Source organism: Xyrauchen texanus, chromosome 21, assembly GCF_025860055.1.
Source record: "Xyrauchen texanus isolate HMW12.3.18 chromosome 21, RBS_HiC_50CHRs, whole genome shotgun sequence".
Taxonomy (NCBI): domain Eukaryota; kingdom Metazoa; phylum Chordata; class Actinopteri; order Cypriniformes; family Catostomidae; genus Xyrauchen; species Xyrauchen texanus.
The window spans coordinates 6,465,372-6,484,635 of record NC_068296.1 but is presented as its reverse complement, the minus strand read 5'-3'; the positions used below and the strand labels follow the sequence as shown (position 1 = coordinate 6,484,635).

The window sequence follows — 19,264 nt, the reverse complement described above, 5'->3', positions numbered from 1 at the left end:
GCATCTGTGTATGTGTACTTGCTTAAAGTATGTTTCTGCCATTGTAATGTGGCCAAATTAGGTACCTTGTAAAAGCACCATAAATTTTCTGCCTACTGTTTGGAACAGCCATTGCTGGATGCATAAATCTCTCAGAAACTTTTGCTCGTGTGCAGGGCCGTAGCAAGTAAATCTGGGCCCCCTGACTGTATATTGCTCTGGGCCCCTTTCCTATTAAAATTGCAGTTTAGAATTTGTTGTGGGGCCCCCTGGACCTTTCACCCCCTAGAATCGTTAATACCTTTCACCCCACTAGCTACGGCCCTGCTTGTGTGTGTGTTTGGCATGCTTAGACTGAGAAAACTGAATATGCAAATCAAATATGCATTCATACATCACAGACTATGTGTGTCTGTGTGTGTGCTGCTCTCGGACAGGTTTTAATTAAAGGAAATGCCTTACTCTCCCCTTGAGACTTGAACTGTGCCAAATTAAAAGCAGAAAAACATTCAGTCTCTCTGTTTTTGCATTTTTACTTTGATTTATACCATAGTACTGAATTAACATATTCATATACCATACTAAGATACTTCAAAGAATACCATAGTGTTACCAAGGTGCATGTCCAAAAAGCACGGTCACATCATGGTAGAAATCCTTGTAAAACCATTAATACGCGTTTATGATTCAGAATGAATACAGGTTATTTTTTCAACAGTAAAGATTTAACTACTCAATTGCCTCTAGTTTCAGTGTTTCAGGGAGAGATATCACACACAAACACACCCTGTTGGTTGTTTGTTTAAGGTCAGAGGCTGGTTCAAATTTTATGTTTTGACTAGCGCACATCTGGTCAACGTACCTCCAGCATGAGAACCACCCTGAACATGCCCAAAGACACGCCACTGCGCCGAACAAGCTCTCCGTCTTTCAACCCTCCATCATGTATCTCTACACACCCATTTCTTGAATTCACCATGTACACCTTGAACCTTTTTACTTGGGCTTGCATTTTGTTTTCTTTGTTGGCTCAGCCAATAAAGGTTTGCCCACTTCATGGCATTTATGTGTAATGATGTTGACTGTAACGAAATCATTTAGCCCCAAATATAACAGAATGGGGTTTAAATGGCAGTGAGGATTGCTCTGTAATTTGGGTCATTTTGGAAGCGGACAGCCTGGTTTGAGATCACATAAGGTTTTAGTCCGTGACTTGTTCACCTTGTCACCATGGCAACCCTCCAACAGCCAATATACCAGCTGGAATATGTTGCAGTGAGTCAGCAGGGATGGGACAGTATCAAAAATCTTTCTCTTTTGCTTATTAAAATCTACAGCATGCAATTTCCACTCGATATTTGAGAGTAACATGATGTTCCATTGTTCTCAATAGACATAAAACAAACAGATTGGGAAAATCCAAGCTAATCTAAATTATTTGATTTGTGTGTATCTAGAGTAATATTTTGTGGTTGGTTTCATAAACACAAATTGGAAATGCTTACTAATGATATAGAGGTTTTGTTTTACTCATTTATATGATAAACCTGTCCATGGTTTGGTCATTATGATTCATTTCTGAAGTGGAGATATTACTAATTTGCAAATTTGTTCATGTGTGGGTTAACTTATCTATACTTTAGTGACACAATTGTCCCAAAAAGATCACTAAATCTGACAAAACCTCTCTCTCTCAAAGATAAGTGATATTTTTTTTATTTTAAGGAATATTCCGGGTTCAGTACAAGTTAAGCTCAATCGACAGCATGTGTGGCATGAGGTTGATCATTAATTTCGACCTGTTCATCCTTTTCTTAAAAAGAAAGAAAGAAAAGAAGCTAAAATCATAATTATATAGGGTTACAACATAATGCGTTAAACCCTGTAATCCCAGTAAACGACAATTTAAAAAACTTGACAGCTCAAATAGTACACAAGTTTTAACAGAAGAATGAATGTAAGTGCTTTTATAAAATTATAAGCTTCGATTTACAGCCTTAAACCCCTCCAAGACTGTTCATATTCACATCCATTGAAAGTACCTCAGTGTAACTTTGATTTTTTTTGTATTTCTCCCCAATTTGGAATGCGCAATTCCCAATGCGCTCCAAGTCCTCGTGGTGGCGTTAATATGAAAACAGCGGGGAATGTTTTAATTTCATGAGGTTGGCCAATCACAGAGAAATTCAGCAGGGTTTGATGAATGACATCACTTTTATGTGACATGTGAGTTCATTAAAAAAATAGCAGGGAATGTGGACTATTTAAATGATTTATGATTGTAGCAAATTATAACAATTTGTTCTCAAGCTATTTTTTAATCAGGGAAAAACAAGTATGAAATTTCCAATGCCCTCTAAGTCCTCATGGTGGCGTAGTGACTCACCTCAATCCGGATGGCGGAGGATGAATCTCAGTTGCCTCCGCCTATGAGACTATCAATCCGTGCATTTTATCACGTGGCTTGTTGAGAGTGTTACCGCGGAGACATAGCGCGTGTGGAAGATTCACGCTATTCTCCGCGTCATACACGTACAACTCACCACAAGCCCTACCGAGAGCAAACCACATTATAGCAGCCATGAGGAGTGTGAACCCAGGTGACTCTACCCACCCTAGCAACCGGGCCAATTTGGTTGCTTAGGAGACCTGGCTGGAGTCACTCAGCACGCCCTGGATTTGAACTTGCGACTCCATGGGTGGTAGTCAGCATCTTTGATCGCTGAGTTACCCAGGCCCCCTATTAAAAAACTTTTTTGGGGAAGGGTTAGGGTAAGGTTGGTCTGTATTCATTATAATTAGCTTTATATTAAAATACAACTCTATATGGTATGTCTTCTCTTAGATAGCTATGTAAATGTGTGTGGGTCAGTTTTTACCACCATTGTGGGTAACAAATGTCCTCACAAGGATAATAAAACCTGAAACCTGCTACTGCTATTACGAAAACAGCTTAATAAACACACTAAATAATGTCATAATGAAAATGTAAAAATGCAGAAAAGTTTGTCTGAGGGTTAGGTTTGGATAAGGGTAAGAAAATATAATTAGCTCAATATAAAACAACAGTCAATAGAAAGTCCCCACCAAAATAAAAAAAACAAGTGTGTGTGTGTGTGGCTGTCGTACCTGAATGAGTGTGCGTAGAGATTCAACATAAGACTGTTCTGTGTCCAGTAGTGTCATTATGACATGTTTTCTCATATCCTGCAGAGAGAGAAACACAATAGAATTGACTGTAAGTCACACAAGCACACATGGTACAAATTTGTCGAAAAATAGACATAAAAACATAACATTTACCTTGGTAACTATTTTAATTGGCGGTTCTTGCTAAATTTGTGTTATAGATATGAATGATACCTCTAATTGTGTGGCTTGTTGAGGACAGGTGAGCTAACACTTCTAAGCAATACAACTTTTAAAACAGTAAAACAATTTTCCCATGGCGAATGATAAAACGAGCCATATTAATCAAAGGCTTAAAACCGGAGCCATATCTAGGAAACAGGATATTATGGAAACTTGGGGAAACACACTTTTGAAGCAACCATCTAAAAACAACCTACAGTAGCAATGCATTTGCAACCACCCAGAACACCTTAGCAACCATACATCAACACTCTTGATTTGTGCTGGCAACTGTTGCATGGCCAAGTACCTCTTATATTTTCTTCATAAAATGCAAAAATCTAGTAATGTATTATTTTATCTTTTTAAGGGAATGCACCATCTCTCTCTCTCTCTCTCTCTCTCTCTCTCAAATAATGAAGCTGTAATCAAAATAAGTATTTCCTGTTTACTGGTCTGTGGCCACTGTTTCCTTCTATGAGAAGACAGCCTTCACTTAACCACTGACTAACAGTACAGCAGCAAAAACACAGCAAATACTGCAAAAAAGAGTAAAAGAGAAAGTGTGAGAGAGAGAGAGAGTGTGAGAGAGAGAGTGACACAGAAAATAGACATGCATGTAAATATGCATGTAAACAGCGTCCACTGTCCTCTCTTATATTTCTCTTATTTCAGAAATATGCCCAGCTGAAACACGGACTAAGACTTGAATGTAATTGCCTGTACAGGAAGCCACATCCAGTGTACACAGAGCTGGTCATGCCACCCAAAGTCACGTATTACATGCAGAAGGAGAGGGAATGTTCCTTCAAAAGGCCATGATTCACATACAGTATAAATCGAATTCCTTGGAGCAAATGAAAATCAAGAGAGGGTTCGTAATAGTTTATTTTTGATGAACGCTGGTGTCATCCAGCACCAAGTCAACACCATCACATGTGGTGAAAAATCATTCATTTTGCCTTGTTTGAAAACAAAAATATTGTGCACGGGATGCAAGTTGCTAACAGGACACAATTCATCACATTATCTTAATAAAACACGTAATACTAAAACATACAAAATGTAACAACATTCTCTCTAAATATCCAAGGGGACTACTAATTACCTCAATTCTTACCTTTAGTTTTATTCAGATGGAATATTTATTTTAGTATACAACCTACATTATGATCCTTCTCTTCTGTCATTTTTTCCCCAGAGTGGTGTTATCTATTTAATAAGTCAATGCACTCCAGTTTAAAGTTGACCAAATGCACAGAAAACAGATGAAATCCTGAAAGAGGGGACCTTGTGTAACGAGCGATAGCTAGACAAACAGACCCAAATGCAGAGCAACAGTTTAAAGGATTTATTTACAATAATATTGAGCAGTCACTGTGGATGTCGAGGAATATATTTGTGGAATCCTATGTTGAAGCTTAGTGAGATGCAAAACGACGCCCAACTGGGTAGGGCGATTTAGCTCCCTGACACAAGGGCAAAGACGAGGTATCCTCCGTGGAAACCCATCTGACACGCAGAGAACTGGAAGGCAACCACGCACCCGACACACGGGCAATCAACAGATACACGACACAGAACCAACTAGGCAGCGAGAGTGAGTGGTTAGTTACTTCATCCCAAACAACAATCTAGCGAGACATTCAGTCAACACTGAACTACATTTAACATTAAATCAGGCAATCCAGCAAAGGACATGACACACGAGGGGATAAATATAGACATGGACAAACAAGAGGCAGGTGCTTCTTGCAGCTGAAAGTTGGCATGATCACCGTTCCCATGGAAACAATCAGGGTTCCCATGGAAACGCTGATTTCACGTGCCAGCGGCACCTGAAACACATGAGTGCGAAAATGTCAACACGCTTGGAACAAAACAAACAGATCATAGAGCATGAGTGTCCGGATCCCGACACAGACCAAAACCGAACCAGACAGAAAGTGAGGATCCAGACACCATGCCCTGGACACAAAACACAAGACAGGCAGGGGATGATGATGCAACGGTCCCGTCAGACAGAAACCAAACCTGACAAGGTGACAGGACCATGACCTCACTGGAGAGTGCGCGATGGTACGCACGGCGGTCACTAACAACTGGACCCATTCGGGTCAAACAAAGTACGTACGCGAAGCAGGAGACAGACAGGGGATGAAGATGCCGCAACGTGACATCTTGCAACTAAATCAGTTGTTTATTGAAAATAGATAATACTATGTTTAAGAAAGATAAATAATAAAATAATATTTTGCATATCATGCATGTACAGTAGATTATTAATAATATAGTTTTTATTTTTGTAAATCGTTAAACAGGCCTAGTTATTAAAATAACTAATTCACAAGGCAGAAAAAATATGTGTACAGGAGATAAGATGGAGATAAAAGACATATCATGTGCTATTTATGCCTTTGTTATGAAAGCAGCTGTAGTATGAGTGAGCAGAGATGGGTAGCAATACGCTACATAACTTTTTGGGAAAGAATTTACTTTTAGGGAACAAGTGACTCAGATTTCATTCAGAATTCAGACACTCGAAATAGTGCGCTATACAGCGGATAGGGGGTGGTTTCAGACACAGCGAGTGTTACACTACCGGGGTTGGTGCCCTACGTAGGCTGCGTACTCTGTATTTAGAGAGCGGCGGTACGGCTGTACAGAACTAAAAATCTAAATACTTACGACACTGAAAACTGTAACTACACTGAAATAAGAATCCACACAGGACTTTAAAAGCTATGAAATAGCAAAAGAAGGCATTAATAAAGCATGATATTGCTTTGCTTTATATTTCAGCATTATATATAATGTCCTTGTTGGACAATTTCAGATTTTCACTGTAATAATTACTAGAAGTGTTTCCAAACCTCTCTTATTAACAAATTCATCCAGATCTGACAAGAGCCCTTAGAGGGATAGTTCACCCAAAAATGTCAATTCTCATTATTTACTCACCCTCTTGCCACCCCAGACGTGTATAACTTTCTTTCATCTGCTGAACTCAAATGAAGATGTTTAGAATTTCTCAGCTCTGTAGGTCCATACAATGCAATTGAATAGGTGGCAACATTTTAAAGCTAAACAAACATAAGTCAGCATAAAATTAATCCATAAAACTCTTCAGAAGCGATGTGATGTGAAAACAGACCACTTTCACATTCTTCTTGTGTTTTTGGTGATTCACATTCTTCTATGTATATCGCCCCTGCTGTCTAGCAAAAAATGACAAATACTGATCCATCTCTCTCCCACACCTACAATATCACTTCTGAAGACATGGATTTAACCTCTGGAGTCTTATGGATCACTTATATGCTGCCTTTGTGCTTTTTGGAGCATCAAACTTTTGGCCTACAGAGCTAAAATATTCACTCACGCACGCACGCACGCACGCACGCACGCATAAACATTCACTGAAAGTAAATAGTGACTCAGACAAACATTCTGTCTAATATCTCCTTATTGTTGCATGGAAGAAAGAAAGTCATATGGGTTTGGAACAACATGATGGTGAAAGATGACAGAATTTCCATTAATAATAATAATAATTCTATAATGTTCAATGTGTATTATGTAATGGAATACAGGGGAGTAAACGTCTATTAAGTCATTTGTGAAAGAAACGAGTTACTACTTGAGTACTCTTTTCATTGGACACTTTCTTACTCTTACTCAAGTAATTATTTATGTAAGTACTTTTACTCGAGTAATTTTACTTGAGTACAGTTTTTGGCTACTCTACCCACATCTGTAAGCACGACGAATTGTTGAGGCCAAAAGCTCCAATGTCGCTCGCTTGCAGAGACACGGTATATCAATGAGCTTCATGTCCATTGAGCCCAATAAGCTGAAGAATGCTGCACGTGCGTGTGAGAGACGCATCGGCAGTATTATTATTATTATTATTATTACATGTTATTATTGAGAAATGTATGGCATTCCATTTTTTGAGTTATTTGAGAGACACAATGTTCTGTGTGTGCAAAATTATACTTCGTGTGTGCAAGATTTATTTTGAGCACACAAAAATGGTCTGCACACGCAAAATTATACTTTGAGCACACAAAAAGGTATTTTACACAGATAGAAAAGGTATTTTATACAGATTAATTCAATTTTCAGCCAACAAAATTCAATTTTGCAATTGCTAAGTTTTTTGTTTTATGTGAATTTTCACAGAATTCTAAAATGTACGTAACTCTGTTTGCCTGTGTAAGATCTCACTCTCTCCTACCCATAATAAAACAAAAGCGGAGAAGGGGATAGTTTGTTTTCAAGAAAGGAAATGTGTAACACTATGACCACATGACAGCAGCTCTTTTGTTGACTTTTTTTATTTAACCTTTATTAGATATATTTTTTAATCTGTACACTCCCAATAGATTTACTAGCTAGCAAACTATCTGGCTAGCTCTCTTAATATGGTTCTCTTGGCTAGTAGTTAGCTATCTAGGTTACCAAGTTACACTTATGTAGCTACTAGCTAGGCTATGAAGCAACCATTTTCATCTGAAATTATATACATGCAATCTCTTCCATTTGACTTCCATATTTCCTACAGGATATTCTGAGAGATCCGTTTATTAAAATAAATGTGACCAGATTGCAGTCTACCTTAGATAAGCAACCACTGAACCTTCGTCTTTTTGTTATTACTATATGACATATTATTTTCTTTAATAAACATGCTATTGTGTCCAACTTCTATTTTCACAGCCTTGTATATTATAAATATTATGAATATTATAAATATTGCCTAAATTAACATTCCATTCTTGATAATAAATTAGAAAAGCTGTTTATATTTGCATTTCAAAGCTGTGGGGTTGTTTTTATGACGTTTATGCATTGTACCACAATCCTTCTGGCAAAATTGATTGAGAACAAATGGAAGAAAAGTAAAAGAGGCTAATTATGTCCCCTGTCATAGTTTTTGGTAAATTAAATGTACAGTATATTGAACCTCAATTGTTTGAAACTGCAAAAAGTTTTAAAAAATTTTAAAGAAATACTTAGCTTTGCCAGGGCTGGACTGGTAACCTGGCATACCGGGCATTTTCCCGGTGGGCCGACGCACTTTGAGGTTGATCAGGGGCGGACTGGCCATCGGGAGAACCGAGCGGGCCGGTGGGTCGGCTGCAAAAAGGGCCGAATGGGCCACAATAAGCTAAAATGAGCCGACGCATTATGCAAAACACACCACAAAATGGCGCCGTGATATGCAGAAAAGGACACCGCTCAAAGTTTGGGCCAGTTGCCATGTATATCCCATGCAGATTTCACTTCCCAGTCCAGCCCTGTCTCAGGCTACTATATTTTGAAAAACTTACATTACAGTTAGTTAAGCCTTACAGTATCCCTGTATGTCTATAAACCATGGAGTAAATATCTTTTGTAATGATAACTGCATACAGTATATAAAGTGTATGAGCTTGGAATATTGTGCCTGTTGGCTCTTCTGCTACCATTACACTGAGATGTTTGCTGTAGCTTCCCCAACTGTCCAAACACAGAGCGCTAGTAAGCAGCTTCTAATAGCCAATACTGACATAGGATGCGGGACTTTTCGGAATACGGTTGGAAAAGCAAACGAGCAGTCTCAAGTTCAGAGCGCACGCAGAGGGCATACGAGGAGAGAGAATGAGTGAGATCTTGCACATGCAAAAAATTATTAATCTTTGCAAGAAGATACATTGCTTTACAAAACTGAGATTAAACATGTACAAAATAAATGTTTGTGCACTCAAAATACAATTATGCATGCACAGAATATAACTCCATAGTTTTAAAGATGTTTTTGTGCATTTTGGGATTTTTTTTTATATGTTTGAAGGATTTTTTACATGGCACCCCTGATCTCACCAGATGGCACACTGGTTAGAAAATGCTGTAACTAGCTTAGCAGGCTAATTGGTAAGCTTGCTTACCGTAATATAACTGAAAAAGCAAATTATGTTTCTAAGGTTTTCGTATAAAATAGGGAATTAAAATATCTAACACTGACAGCAATTCGACAAAGGTTAGCTCTATGTGTAGCAGGCTAATCAGTTAGCATGCTAACTGGAAGCTAAAAGAAAATGCTAAAAACTCATTTAAACTACAGTTAGACCACAGACTTTGCCCGCAAGGCGTCTGACATTCTCTAACAGGTGAGCTCTGAGGATTTGGAAAGGTTACTCTATTAATATGTTCCTCAGCAAGGTTATTGTTAACAAAATCCATTACAAAGACAAAAATAAGCAGTGAAAATATGTTTTGTTAGAATTTAAAAAGTCAATTAGCAAAAGAATGACAATTAAATTGACTGAACTACAATATGAGCGAAAACTAAATAGATTTATTTAATAGTTAAACTGTTATATGAAGTGTTGGGTAGCCGACTTCAGAAATGTAATCTGGTATGGATTACAAAGTACACAACTAAAACTAATTAGTAACCTTATCTTTAAGATTACACTTTAAGTAATCTATTTAGATTACTTTTGAATTACTTATTGCATTTAATTATTACAATTGCTTATTGTTTTGATGAAAATCTAATTTTAAGTGCATTAAATAACAAATTAGACTATTCATTAAACATTAGTAACAATGAAATCATATAACAATTTGCTATTTGTCATGACAGTCGCCTCGCCCCAAATATAAGACGAAATAAAAGCTAGAGAAATTTTCATAGCTTCTGTATACTAACCCTTTTCTTCAGTACTTCTATATACTTTAAGCAAACAAAGGTTAAAAGACATCTCTCAGTATTTGCTCAGTAGGACTACACACGTCAACAACAAAACGATCTTGCCTTCGCATGACTGCCCAAGTACACATGAAGACAATTATGTGCTGCCAACATTTGGTCCCATTTTAATTATGCCTACAATAATCATAATGTAATTACTTTATGTCACAACACACACACGAGGATCAGGTCTCCTTCAAAACACCGCTTCGTAACTGCATGAATGGATTAAATCTTATTCGTTTAAACATCAATAACAGCCATGAACATTCTTGCCATGTGGCTTACATAATTTAAAGAGGTGCCTTGTGTGCCCGTAGCTCTGCTCGAATAGCATGGAACATTATGGAGTGCAATCATTAAAAATGAATCATATTATAGAGCCAGAACCTCCAAATACATTTCTTGGAAAGACATGGTCAAGCCGTGCAACCCAAGGAGAGATAGAACATAAATCTCATCGGGGAGAAATAAATGGCTTTTTTTCATCCTCTAATAAGCAAATGTTGATGGCAGCTCATGTGTGGGGCATGTTGGACTGTGTAAACACAAGGCAAACGGAGAATTGCGAGACGGATTGCGAAAACACAAAAACAATGTATTTCTAGAGCAAAGAAAAAAGTTATATGAAAACAAAAAGATTAAGTTGTCAACGGCATTAGGTAGAGATGAAAGGAGCGCAAACTTAATTATAGGGCTGGAGAAAGAAACATTTTCTGTTGAAATACAACTATTGGAGGATTTGCTTAAATTCTGTTCACTTATTTAAACAGTATGACTCTGCCAGCTCGACATAAACACAACACAAACAAGCACAATGAAAAAAAATCACGCAAGTGATATTAAAGGAATAGTTTAGCCAAAAATTATGTCATAATTTCAGGCTATGCCCATTGCTATTGTATGCAGTAAGAAGTCATGGAATATTGCTAGTGACCAATATGGTTTTTTTAATAGCTGATACCAGTATCTAGAGAGCAAGTTGGCCATTAGGCCGATATAATGCTGATATATATATCTCACAAAATATTATATGCCAGTAAATGATATTTACTTAAAATTAATTCACAAAAACTCACTAAATTAAATTCACTAAAAAAAGAAGGGAATTGTAATGTTTTATTCTATGGAGAGGGTCCACTCATGGGGGCTGCCATGTTGTAATCACATGATTACCCAAATACTCACTTAATCTTAGTAACCAATCTGTAACTGGGCACTTCCACTCACTGATTAAACTAATCAGGGCTGACTGTGAATTTCTAAAAAGGCATCATTGACTGAAATCTATTGAGTTTGAATGATGCTGCATCCACACCACTAGGTGTCAGAGTAAGTCTAAGACAACATGCATACAGATTAACTTTGTAAAAATAGAAAATAAATCTTTAAAAAAAACCAAGGTTTTTACATGCTTTTAGAATGTAAATAGCAGATTCTTCTGGTTTCTGTGAAGTAATCCCATTTTAGTTCATACATAACCAAACTGCTTAACCATATTAATAAAAGGAAGAAGGAATAACAACAGTGGACACAGTATTCCAGTAACCATGGACATGTAACCACGCTCCAGATGATTCCTTCACATGCAAGCATGTGATTCCTGGCACTATTGCGGCTTCCAAAACCAATCGAACCAAACTGGAAAATGTAGGCAATCAATGTATTTCCCTTTAAAGCTTAAAAAAAAGCACCCAAATGCATCATAAAGGAAGTCCATGCGACTCGTACATCATATTTACTGGTGGAACAATATATCAATAATGTAGCCAATATTTGGAATTTTTTCATTATATATGGGTTGACCACTTAATATCCTTCAAGTCTTAAAATGAGTCTCTATCAACTGCCATTGTATTGAAAAGATAAGCAGCATAAGCAAGTCCATACAGATTTAGAACAATATGAAGGTAAATTATGAAAATTCTGTTATATTTTGGGTCCACTGTTACTTAAAATGCTAAAAACATTAGCCTAACATTGTGTTCTAACCATGTGCAATTTTAACAAGTGTTTTGTCCACACTGAAAGAGTAAATGTTGCACAATGTGATCATCACATCCTCATAATTTTTTGTTTAATAATTAGCTGTGCAGAGAGGGATTTTGAACCACTATGAGTCCCCTGTGGGCGGAGCCAGTGGCACAGATTTTAGGTGAACAGTCGTCTTTTGACGAGCAGTTGCTATCGGATACGCGTAATATATATACATGAATTGTGAAGGATTTTTGATCAATAGTTTGTAGTGTCTAAACATCCTATTTTCACAACACATGCGTTACAAATTTTTGGTCCACTTGAAATTTTTGGTAAAGTTGGTTGACTGAACAATGGCCGACATATATTTAACAGACTGTACATCTACAGTACGCTTCGTTTTTGTCTCAAGACGTATTCAAACTTGATTTGACTACATAACTTTGTATACAAAAAAATCTGAAGAAATTATTATTTTCACTAAATACCATGACTGACCCTCTTTTAACCTAGGTCATAGTGCAAAAGTCATGCAAGGAGCCACGTTTGAGGCTCGGGCTGTAGCGTTCAATTGTGTTTGAGTAATGAGATCTCATTTCTTGCTAAAGCATGCTCTGCTAGACGCCTGAGGTACACTGCGGAATTTTGCCAAATGTGGTATTACTGCCAGACAAAATAAAAACTCATGCACACTAGCCAAAGCACCATGTGTAAAGCAGGTACAATCTGGTCTGAAACTATTGTACCAAAACCAATCAAATCAACCTCCCTTTGATCGGAGCAGAAACGCTCTCCGGTCTCTAGTCACAATGAGAAAATACTGCACTGTCCACCATATGAAACGTTCAAGCGTTCTCCTCCACACTGGAATATAACTGCTGGATGTGGTTCAAACAGGTGGTGTTGGTGATATGAGTGGTGTTGAGAACTGGTTAGAGCTCAGAGCTAGCAATCGAATGGTTCTGGTTCGATCGCATCAAGGAATTAGGGATGGGCATATCACTCGTTTTATTTTACTAAAATAATTTTACAAATGTTTTACTATGAAAATGACTATGTTTCATTAGAATCTAGTTGTGTAGGAAAGGAACTATTACTTCTGCTCCTCTTTAACAAGCAGAATTGCTACAAGAAGTCACATTTAGCGCTCAGTCAGCCAATGCTCGTTTGAGAGTGGCGCTTGTCTGAAGTAATGACAGAAAGACAGAGTCCATCATCTGGGCTAAATATGACTTTTCTTAGTTTATTTATATTTTAATTTGTTAAAACATTGAGATTTGTTTGTTTTTGTAGTTAAAAATGAGAATTTGGAGTTTATTCCTGTTAATGTAATACATTTTGGCTTTGAAATATAATGCTAAATGGCTAAAATGACCCATTAATACTCATAAAATCGCAAATAAATAAATACATAAAAATTAATAGATGTATCTGTGTTGGTGTCAATACCAGTTATACTGGCCTTGAAAGCATCACCCATCCCACATACTGTATAAACTATCACCATCAATGTTGTTACAAACCCGTATGTTTTTCTTTCTTCCGTGGAACACAAAAGGAAATGTTAGGCAGAAATACTGTCTCAGTCACCATACATTAATTTTATAGTATGGAAAAAATTATGCAATTTAAGTGAATGGTGAGTGACACCAACATACTGCTTAAAGGAATAGTTCACCCAAACATTTAAATTCTCTCATTATTATCTCACCCTCATGCCATCCCAGATGTGTATGACTTTCTTTCTTCTGCTGAACACAAATAAACATTTTTATTAGAATATCTCAGCTCTTTAGGTCCTTACAATGCAAGTCAACAGGGTCCAAATCCTTAAAGGTACAAAAGCATATAAAGGCAACATAAAAGTAATCCAAACGACTTCAGTGGTAAAATGTCTTCAAAGGTGACATTATAGGTGTAGGTGAGTTTAATATTTAAATCTCCAATTTCAGACAGCCTTCCCAAGGGTTCTTCTCTCCCAAGAGATCTTTATTTTTTGCAATTCACATTTTGTGTGCATATCACCACCTACTGGGCAAGCAGGAGAATGTATAGTAAAAAAGGGCTTAAATGTTGATCTGTTTCTCACCCACACCAATCATATCGCTTCTGAAGATATAGATTTACACACTGGAGTCGTATGTATCACTTTTATGCTGTCTTTGTGTGCTTTTTTTTGCACTTCAAAGTTTTGGTTCCAAAGAAGAAAAAAAGTCACATGGGTTTAGACTAACATGAGAGTGAGTAAATGATGGAAGAATTAAATTTTTTTTGGTGAACTATCCCTTCAACCTCAGGCTGTTCCACACATCGGATTGCATCAGCTAAATGACTACTTGCGTATACCAGAAGAAAAGCTAAACACTAGCGATATGGAACTAAACGGAGAACATTATTGTTCCCGATCTGAATGGAGTAAAAGGACCAAAGCAGAATAAAGAGGAAAGAGAGTGGTTTGAACATGTTAGAAGCTAGTTGCCTAGCACCAAACATCAGATCTCAGCCCCCCTACACCACAGACGCTCTCCAGTGTCGTCATTCCCTAACTCTCTGTGACAAGTGTCCTTAACTGTATCACAAGAGACGCCACACTGCGGTTCTGTGCCTTTCAGCATTTTTTATAAAGCCATATCTTCTCTCAACCCCTTCTCTCCATCCTGGAGCTGTTTGTTCTCTATCTCAGCAACAAATCTTCCTCGACAGGCTTTCAGAACTCTGACTCTGCGGTGATCCACTGTCCTGCTGAGATTCTTCAACGACGTTATGCAACGGTGACAGGCACATGGAGCCATGCATATGCTTGTCTGGCTGACGCATTCTGATCTATTTGCAATATTGATCAAAATGTGACTGACCATTTTGTCTGCAGACCGAACCAGCCAACAAAGCACATAAATCTGTGTGAGTTTTGTAGTTTTGTCCAAAAACATCAATGAAACTGATTGAATCAATCTTACATTTCATTTTAGATTCAGTCTGCATTGCCTGGGGACATTGCTATTTTAAAGGCACCAAAATAAACAGGAAAAATCCCTTGATATTCTAACTGTGCTCAAAAAAAAAAGTAAGGGATATTTCTGATGAACTGTTCAACAAAAGGGCCAACAAGATGGTTAATGGCAATTAAGATGGTTTTGGACTTCTTAATGGTAAATGGTCTGCACTTATATAGCGCCTTTTTAACCTTAACGGTATTCAAAGCACTTTACACTGTGACTCATTCACCCATACACACATTCATACACCAATGGCAGCAGAGCTGCCATGCAAGGCAAAGGCCTGCCATTGGGAGCAACTTGGGGTTTAGTGTCTAGCCCAAGGACACTTCGGCATGTGGAGTCGTGTGGGCCGGAAATCAAACCGCCAACCCTGCGATTAGTGGCCGACCCGCTCTACCACCTGAGCCACAGCCGCCCCCGACCTAAGACATAAACAGACCGAAGTCTCGCACATTTTTCTTCATGCATTTTAAAGACAATTAGAGGTGTTTGCTTTGGTGAACTTTGCTATATAATGCAACAGTCTGTTCCGGAATTAAAAATTCCCAAATTTTTTTCCATTGGGGAATTTATAATTAATAACAACTAAGACGGTCCATTAAATGCATTAATTCAGTGCGATTAATTATATGAAAAATAACACGTTCAAAAAATTTATGCAATTAATCATGTCCCTAGACCGTTATGTGGAATATTCCTTCCATATAAGCAATTTAAACTGGGAATACCACATGTTTTCTCAAGGGGCAGTATGCGAAACAGAATGTTTATGATGCAACCCAACCGAGATGCTCCAAAACCATCCATCTGACGCAGGTGTACATTGACTCATCCTTAGACAATCCCTTTTAATAAATCTCAGACTGATTGACGAATTTAATTGCAAAGTGGATTGCTGTGTACTGTAGGCCAATGACAGGTTTATGTTCAATAATATGGTAATACAAATGTATTGCATTCTAAAGTCACTTTTTGTATTTTTTTTTTAAGGCTTAACTTGAATGCCAAAATAATGTGATGCATTTAATAAAAAAAAATAAAAAATAATTATATATATATTATTAATAGTTATTTAAATATATCCATTTATAATTATTTAATCATTCTATATAGAATTATTGTTATTTGAGGGGATTCCTCAGCAAATATTTATGCATGCGATTAATTCTATTAATTAATCAGCATACCATGTAATTAATTAGATTAAATATTTGAATCGATTGACAGTCCCAATAATAAATTAAATCTTTATAGACAGACTTACCATGAGCTTTGAGGTTGTTAATCGATGGTATATGCTTCTGTTAAATCCATCAGTCGGTGTGGTTTCAAAATAAGTTTTTTTTTAATCGTGTTTAATAGTGGAAAGTCATAAACAGACTTGCAATTTTTACCTAGTGGACAATAAAAAGGGGTGAAAAATGCAATGAAAACTTGCAATGAAGGAGGGACCAGAGCCATTTCTAGAGACCACAATATCATAGAGACTTATACCAAAAGCGACCACCTAGCAACCACCCAGAGCACATTAGCAACACTTTAGCAAAGGCCGCTACTATAAAGTTCCTGTTTATTATAATTCACAATAACAAAACTTACAGAGAGCATATATCATTGCTCTATTATTATGAATATGAGAGGACTGCACTGCATCTCTTAAAATTGTTAAAAACAAATTGTTTAAATGTGTGCCAGTCTGAACAGCCTTTACAAAAACTGATCACAGGATCACAGGCAGTTGGCTATTTTTGGATAAAGGAGAGCATTCAAGACCAATAAACGGAGAGAAAGAGCATCACAGACTAAAACAAAGCCAAAAAAGAGCAAAAATAAAAACAGGACAAATAGTAAAAACAACATTACGCAATGATTTAAATGAGAACACAATGGAAATGTATTTAATGGTTGCAAAAACAAAAAACAAAACTAAAGTATTAACCAGTCATCACACAGATACACAGAGGTCAACCAGTGACCCCCAGTCGAATATGTGCCATATGTGAGGTGTAGGACATTCTTAAAACACTTCCCCCATACAGACACCCATAGGGTCATTACAGACTAAATCCTCTCTATGTCTGGACATAATCCAATAAGGACCCTTCTCTTAGCCTCAGTCCAGTCATTGAAGTGTTGCAGAAGGTTTTGTGAGGAACTAGTGTTATAAGCAGGACAGGGTTTAAATGGAAATTTCTCCCAAAATTGACAATTTTGTCAGTTATTCATTTTCATATTGTTCCAAACACGTATGACTTTCGTTCTTCCATGCAACATAAAGATGTACAGTTATGGAGGATATTGGGGATGAACAGCCTCAGCCACCATTCACTTTCATTTAATTTCCTTGGTGGCGGTCATTACCTAACATTCTGCGTAACATCTCCTTTTGTGTTCCACTCAAGGGCGTAGATTTGGCTTGAAAATTGGGTTTGGGGTGGGGGGCATACACAAATGCGAGTGGAGGATTATGGTTTCGCACTGAAGGTGAGAGCACTGCCTTAATGTCTACTGATTTAGTCACTCTAATTATATTAAGGTAGAGAAGAGAATAACCTGCTGCAGGAAAGACATAAACCTACAAACAACATAACACAAAACACTATTTTTCAAAAGTATTGCAGGCAACAGCCAATTGTTTATGATATCCATCCATCTATTGTTTGTTTGTTTGTTCATTGAATCGTTCTATACTGTTCTTTCTATTGTTTTTTAGTTATATTATTAATTCTATCATTGTCTATGATAGATCTATCGATCTATCTATCTATCGACACTGATCAGCCACAACATAAAACCACCTGGATAATATTGTGTAGGTCCCCCTCGTGCCACCAAACCAGCGCAAACCTACATCTCAGAATAGCATTCTGAGATTATATTCTTCTCACCACAATTGTACAGAGCGGATATCTGAGTTACCGTAGACTTTGCCAGTTTGAACCAGTCTGGCCATTCTCTTTTTACCTCTCTCATCAACAAGGTGTTTCCATCCGCAGAACTGCCGCTCAATTCTGCGGATGGAAATGCCTTGTTGATAAGAGGTCAACATAGAATGGCCAGACTGGTTAGAACTGACAAAGTCTACGGTAACTCAGATATCCACTCTGTACAATTGTGGTGAGAAAGGTTGGCGCCGTTTTGACGGCATGAGGGGGACCTACACAAAATTAGGCAGATGGTTTTAATGTTGTGACTGTTTGGTCTATCCATCCATCCATCCATCCATCCATCCATCCATTCATCCTGACATTCTTAAGAACAAAACCAAGATATGGCAAAGACAGCAAAGAGAGATGAGATTAGAAGGTTGCTTTAAAGTTTAGGAAGCAACATGAAAACTCTGTTTAAAAGTCCTTGACATTCAAGTTTCCCAAACATAGATGCTCTCTGACAACTCAAAGGCAACAGCAAAGAAAAACAAACATCTCAACAGATAAAGACAAAAAACGAAAGGGTCAGTAAGGGTCATACCTCAGCACTGGTCTGAGAACTGCTCACACCCCCCCCACCCCCATTTCCATTGGTCTCGATGGCAGACCTGTCCTTAATGTCTTCACCCACCCCCCCACCTCTTACTCCATCATCACTGGCACTCTCTCCGCTCTCCTGCATCTCCTCCAGGGCGATAGTGAACTGGGCGAGGGTCCGTACCATCTGCAGCATGCGACGCGCGTCTCTTGCCCCCCCAGGTGACAGTGTCTGCGGACGCCTGCAAGGAGCTCCACCCTTAGCCCTCCCGTCAGCTCGATCACCTCCGCAAGGAGACGAGCAACAGGTTGGTGAGAGCTAAACCCCTACCCAAAAGGTTTCCATGAAACAAAACTCATCGGATTTAAAATCTAAGGCTGTAAAATCCAACGTTGGAGGGGGAATGTGTTTCAACCCTTCCCAAAAGCTGGATCAGTGCTATTCTGTTCTGTTTCTTCTCCCTCAAGGTAGGTAGAGCCGTTGACAGAGAGAGAGAGAGAGAGAGAGAGAGAGAGAGAGAGAGAGAGAGAGAGCACACAGAGAAACTGCAAAGATAGATTCAGTGTTTAATGAGAGGCAGCAGACTGAATGCAGCTCACCAACAGCACTGAGTAGCAGAGCACAGAAAACAGCTGACAGACCGGACCAATCGATGGCAGATCCTGCCCTAGCAGATTGCATTGGCTCAGCCTGGTGAGGATGTCAACAGTTTAGTGGAGAGTTATGGCTTTGTATTGCCATGGTAAAA

At 38.0% G+C, this 19,264-nt stretch overlaps 1 protein-coding gene across 1 annotated transcript in view; it reads right to left on the bottom strand.

The window, feature by feature from the left end:
- Positions 1-19,264, bottom strand: part of LOC127661631 (rho guanine nucleotide exchange factor 17-like) — a 107,185-nt gene that overhangs the window by 27,222 nt on the left and 60,699 nt on the right. The window contains exon 3 of the mRNA XM_052152430.1: positions 3,109-3,186. Coding sequence (XP_052008390.1) covers positions 3,109-3,186 — 78 coding nt within the window. The remainder of the gene's footprint in view (positions 1-3,108; positions 3,187-19,264) is intronic.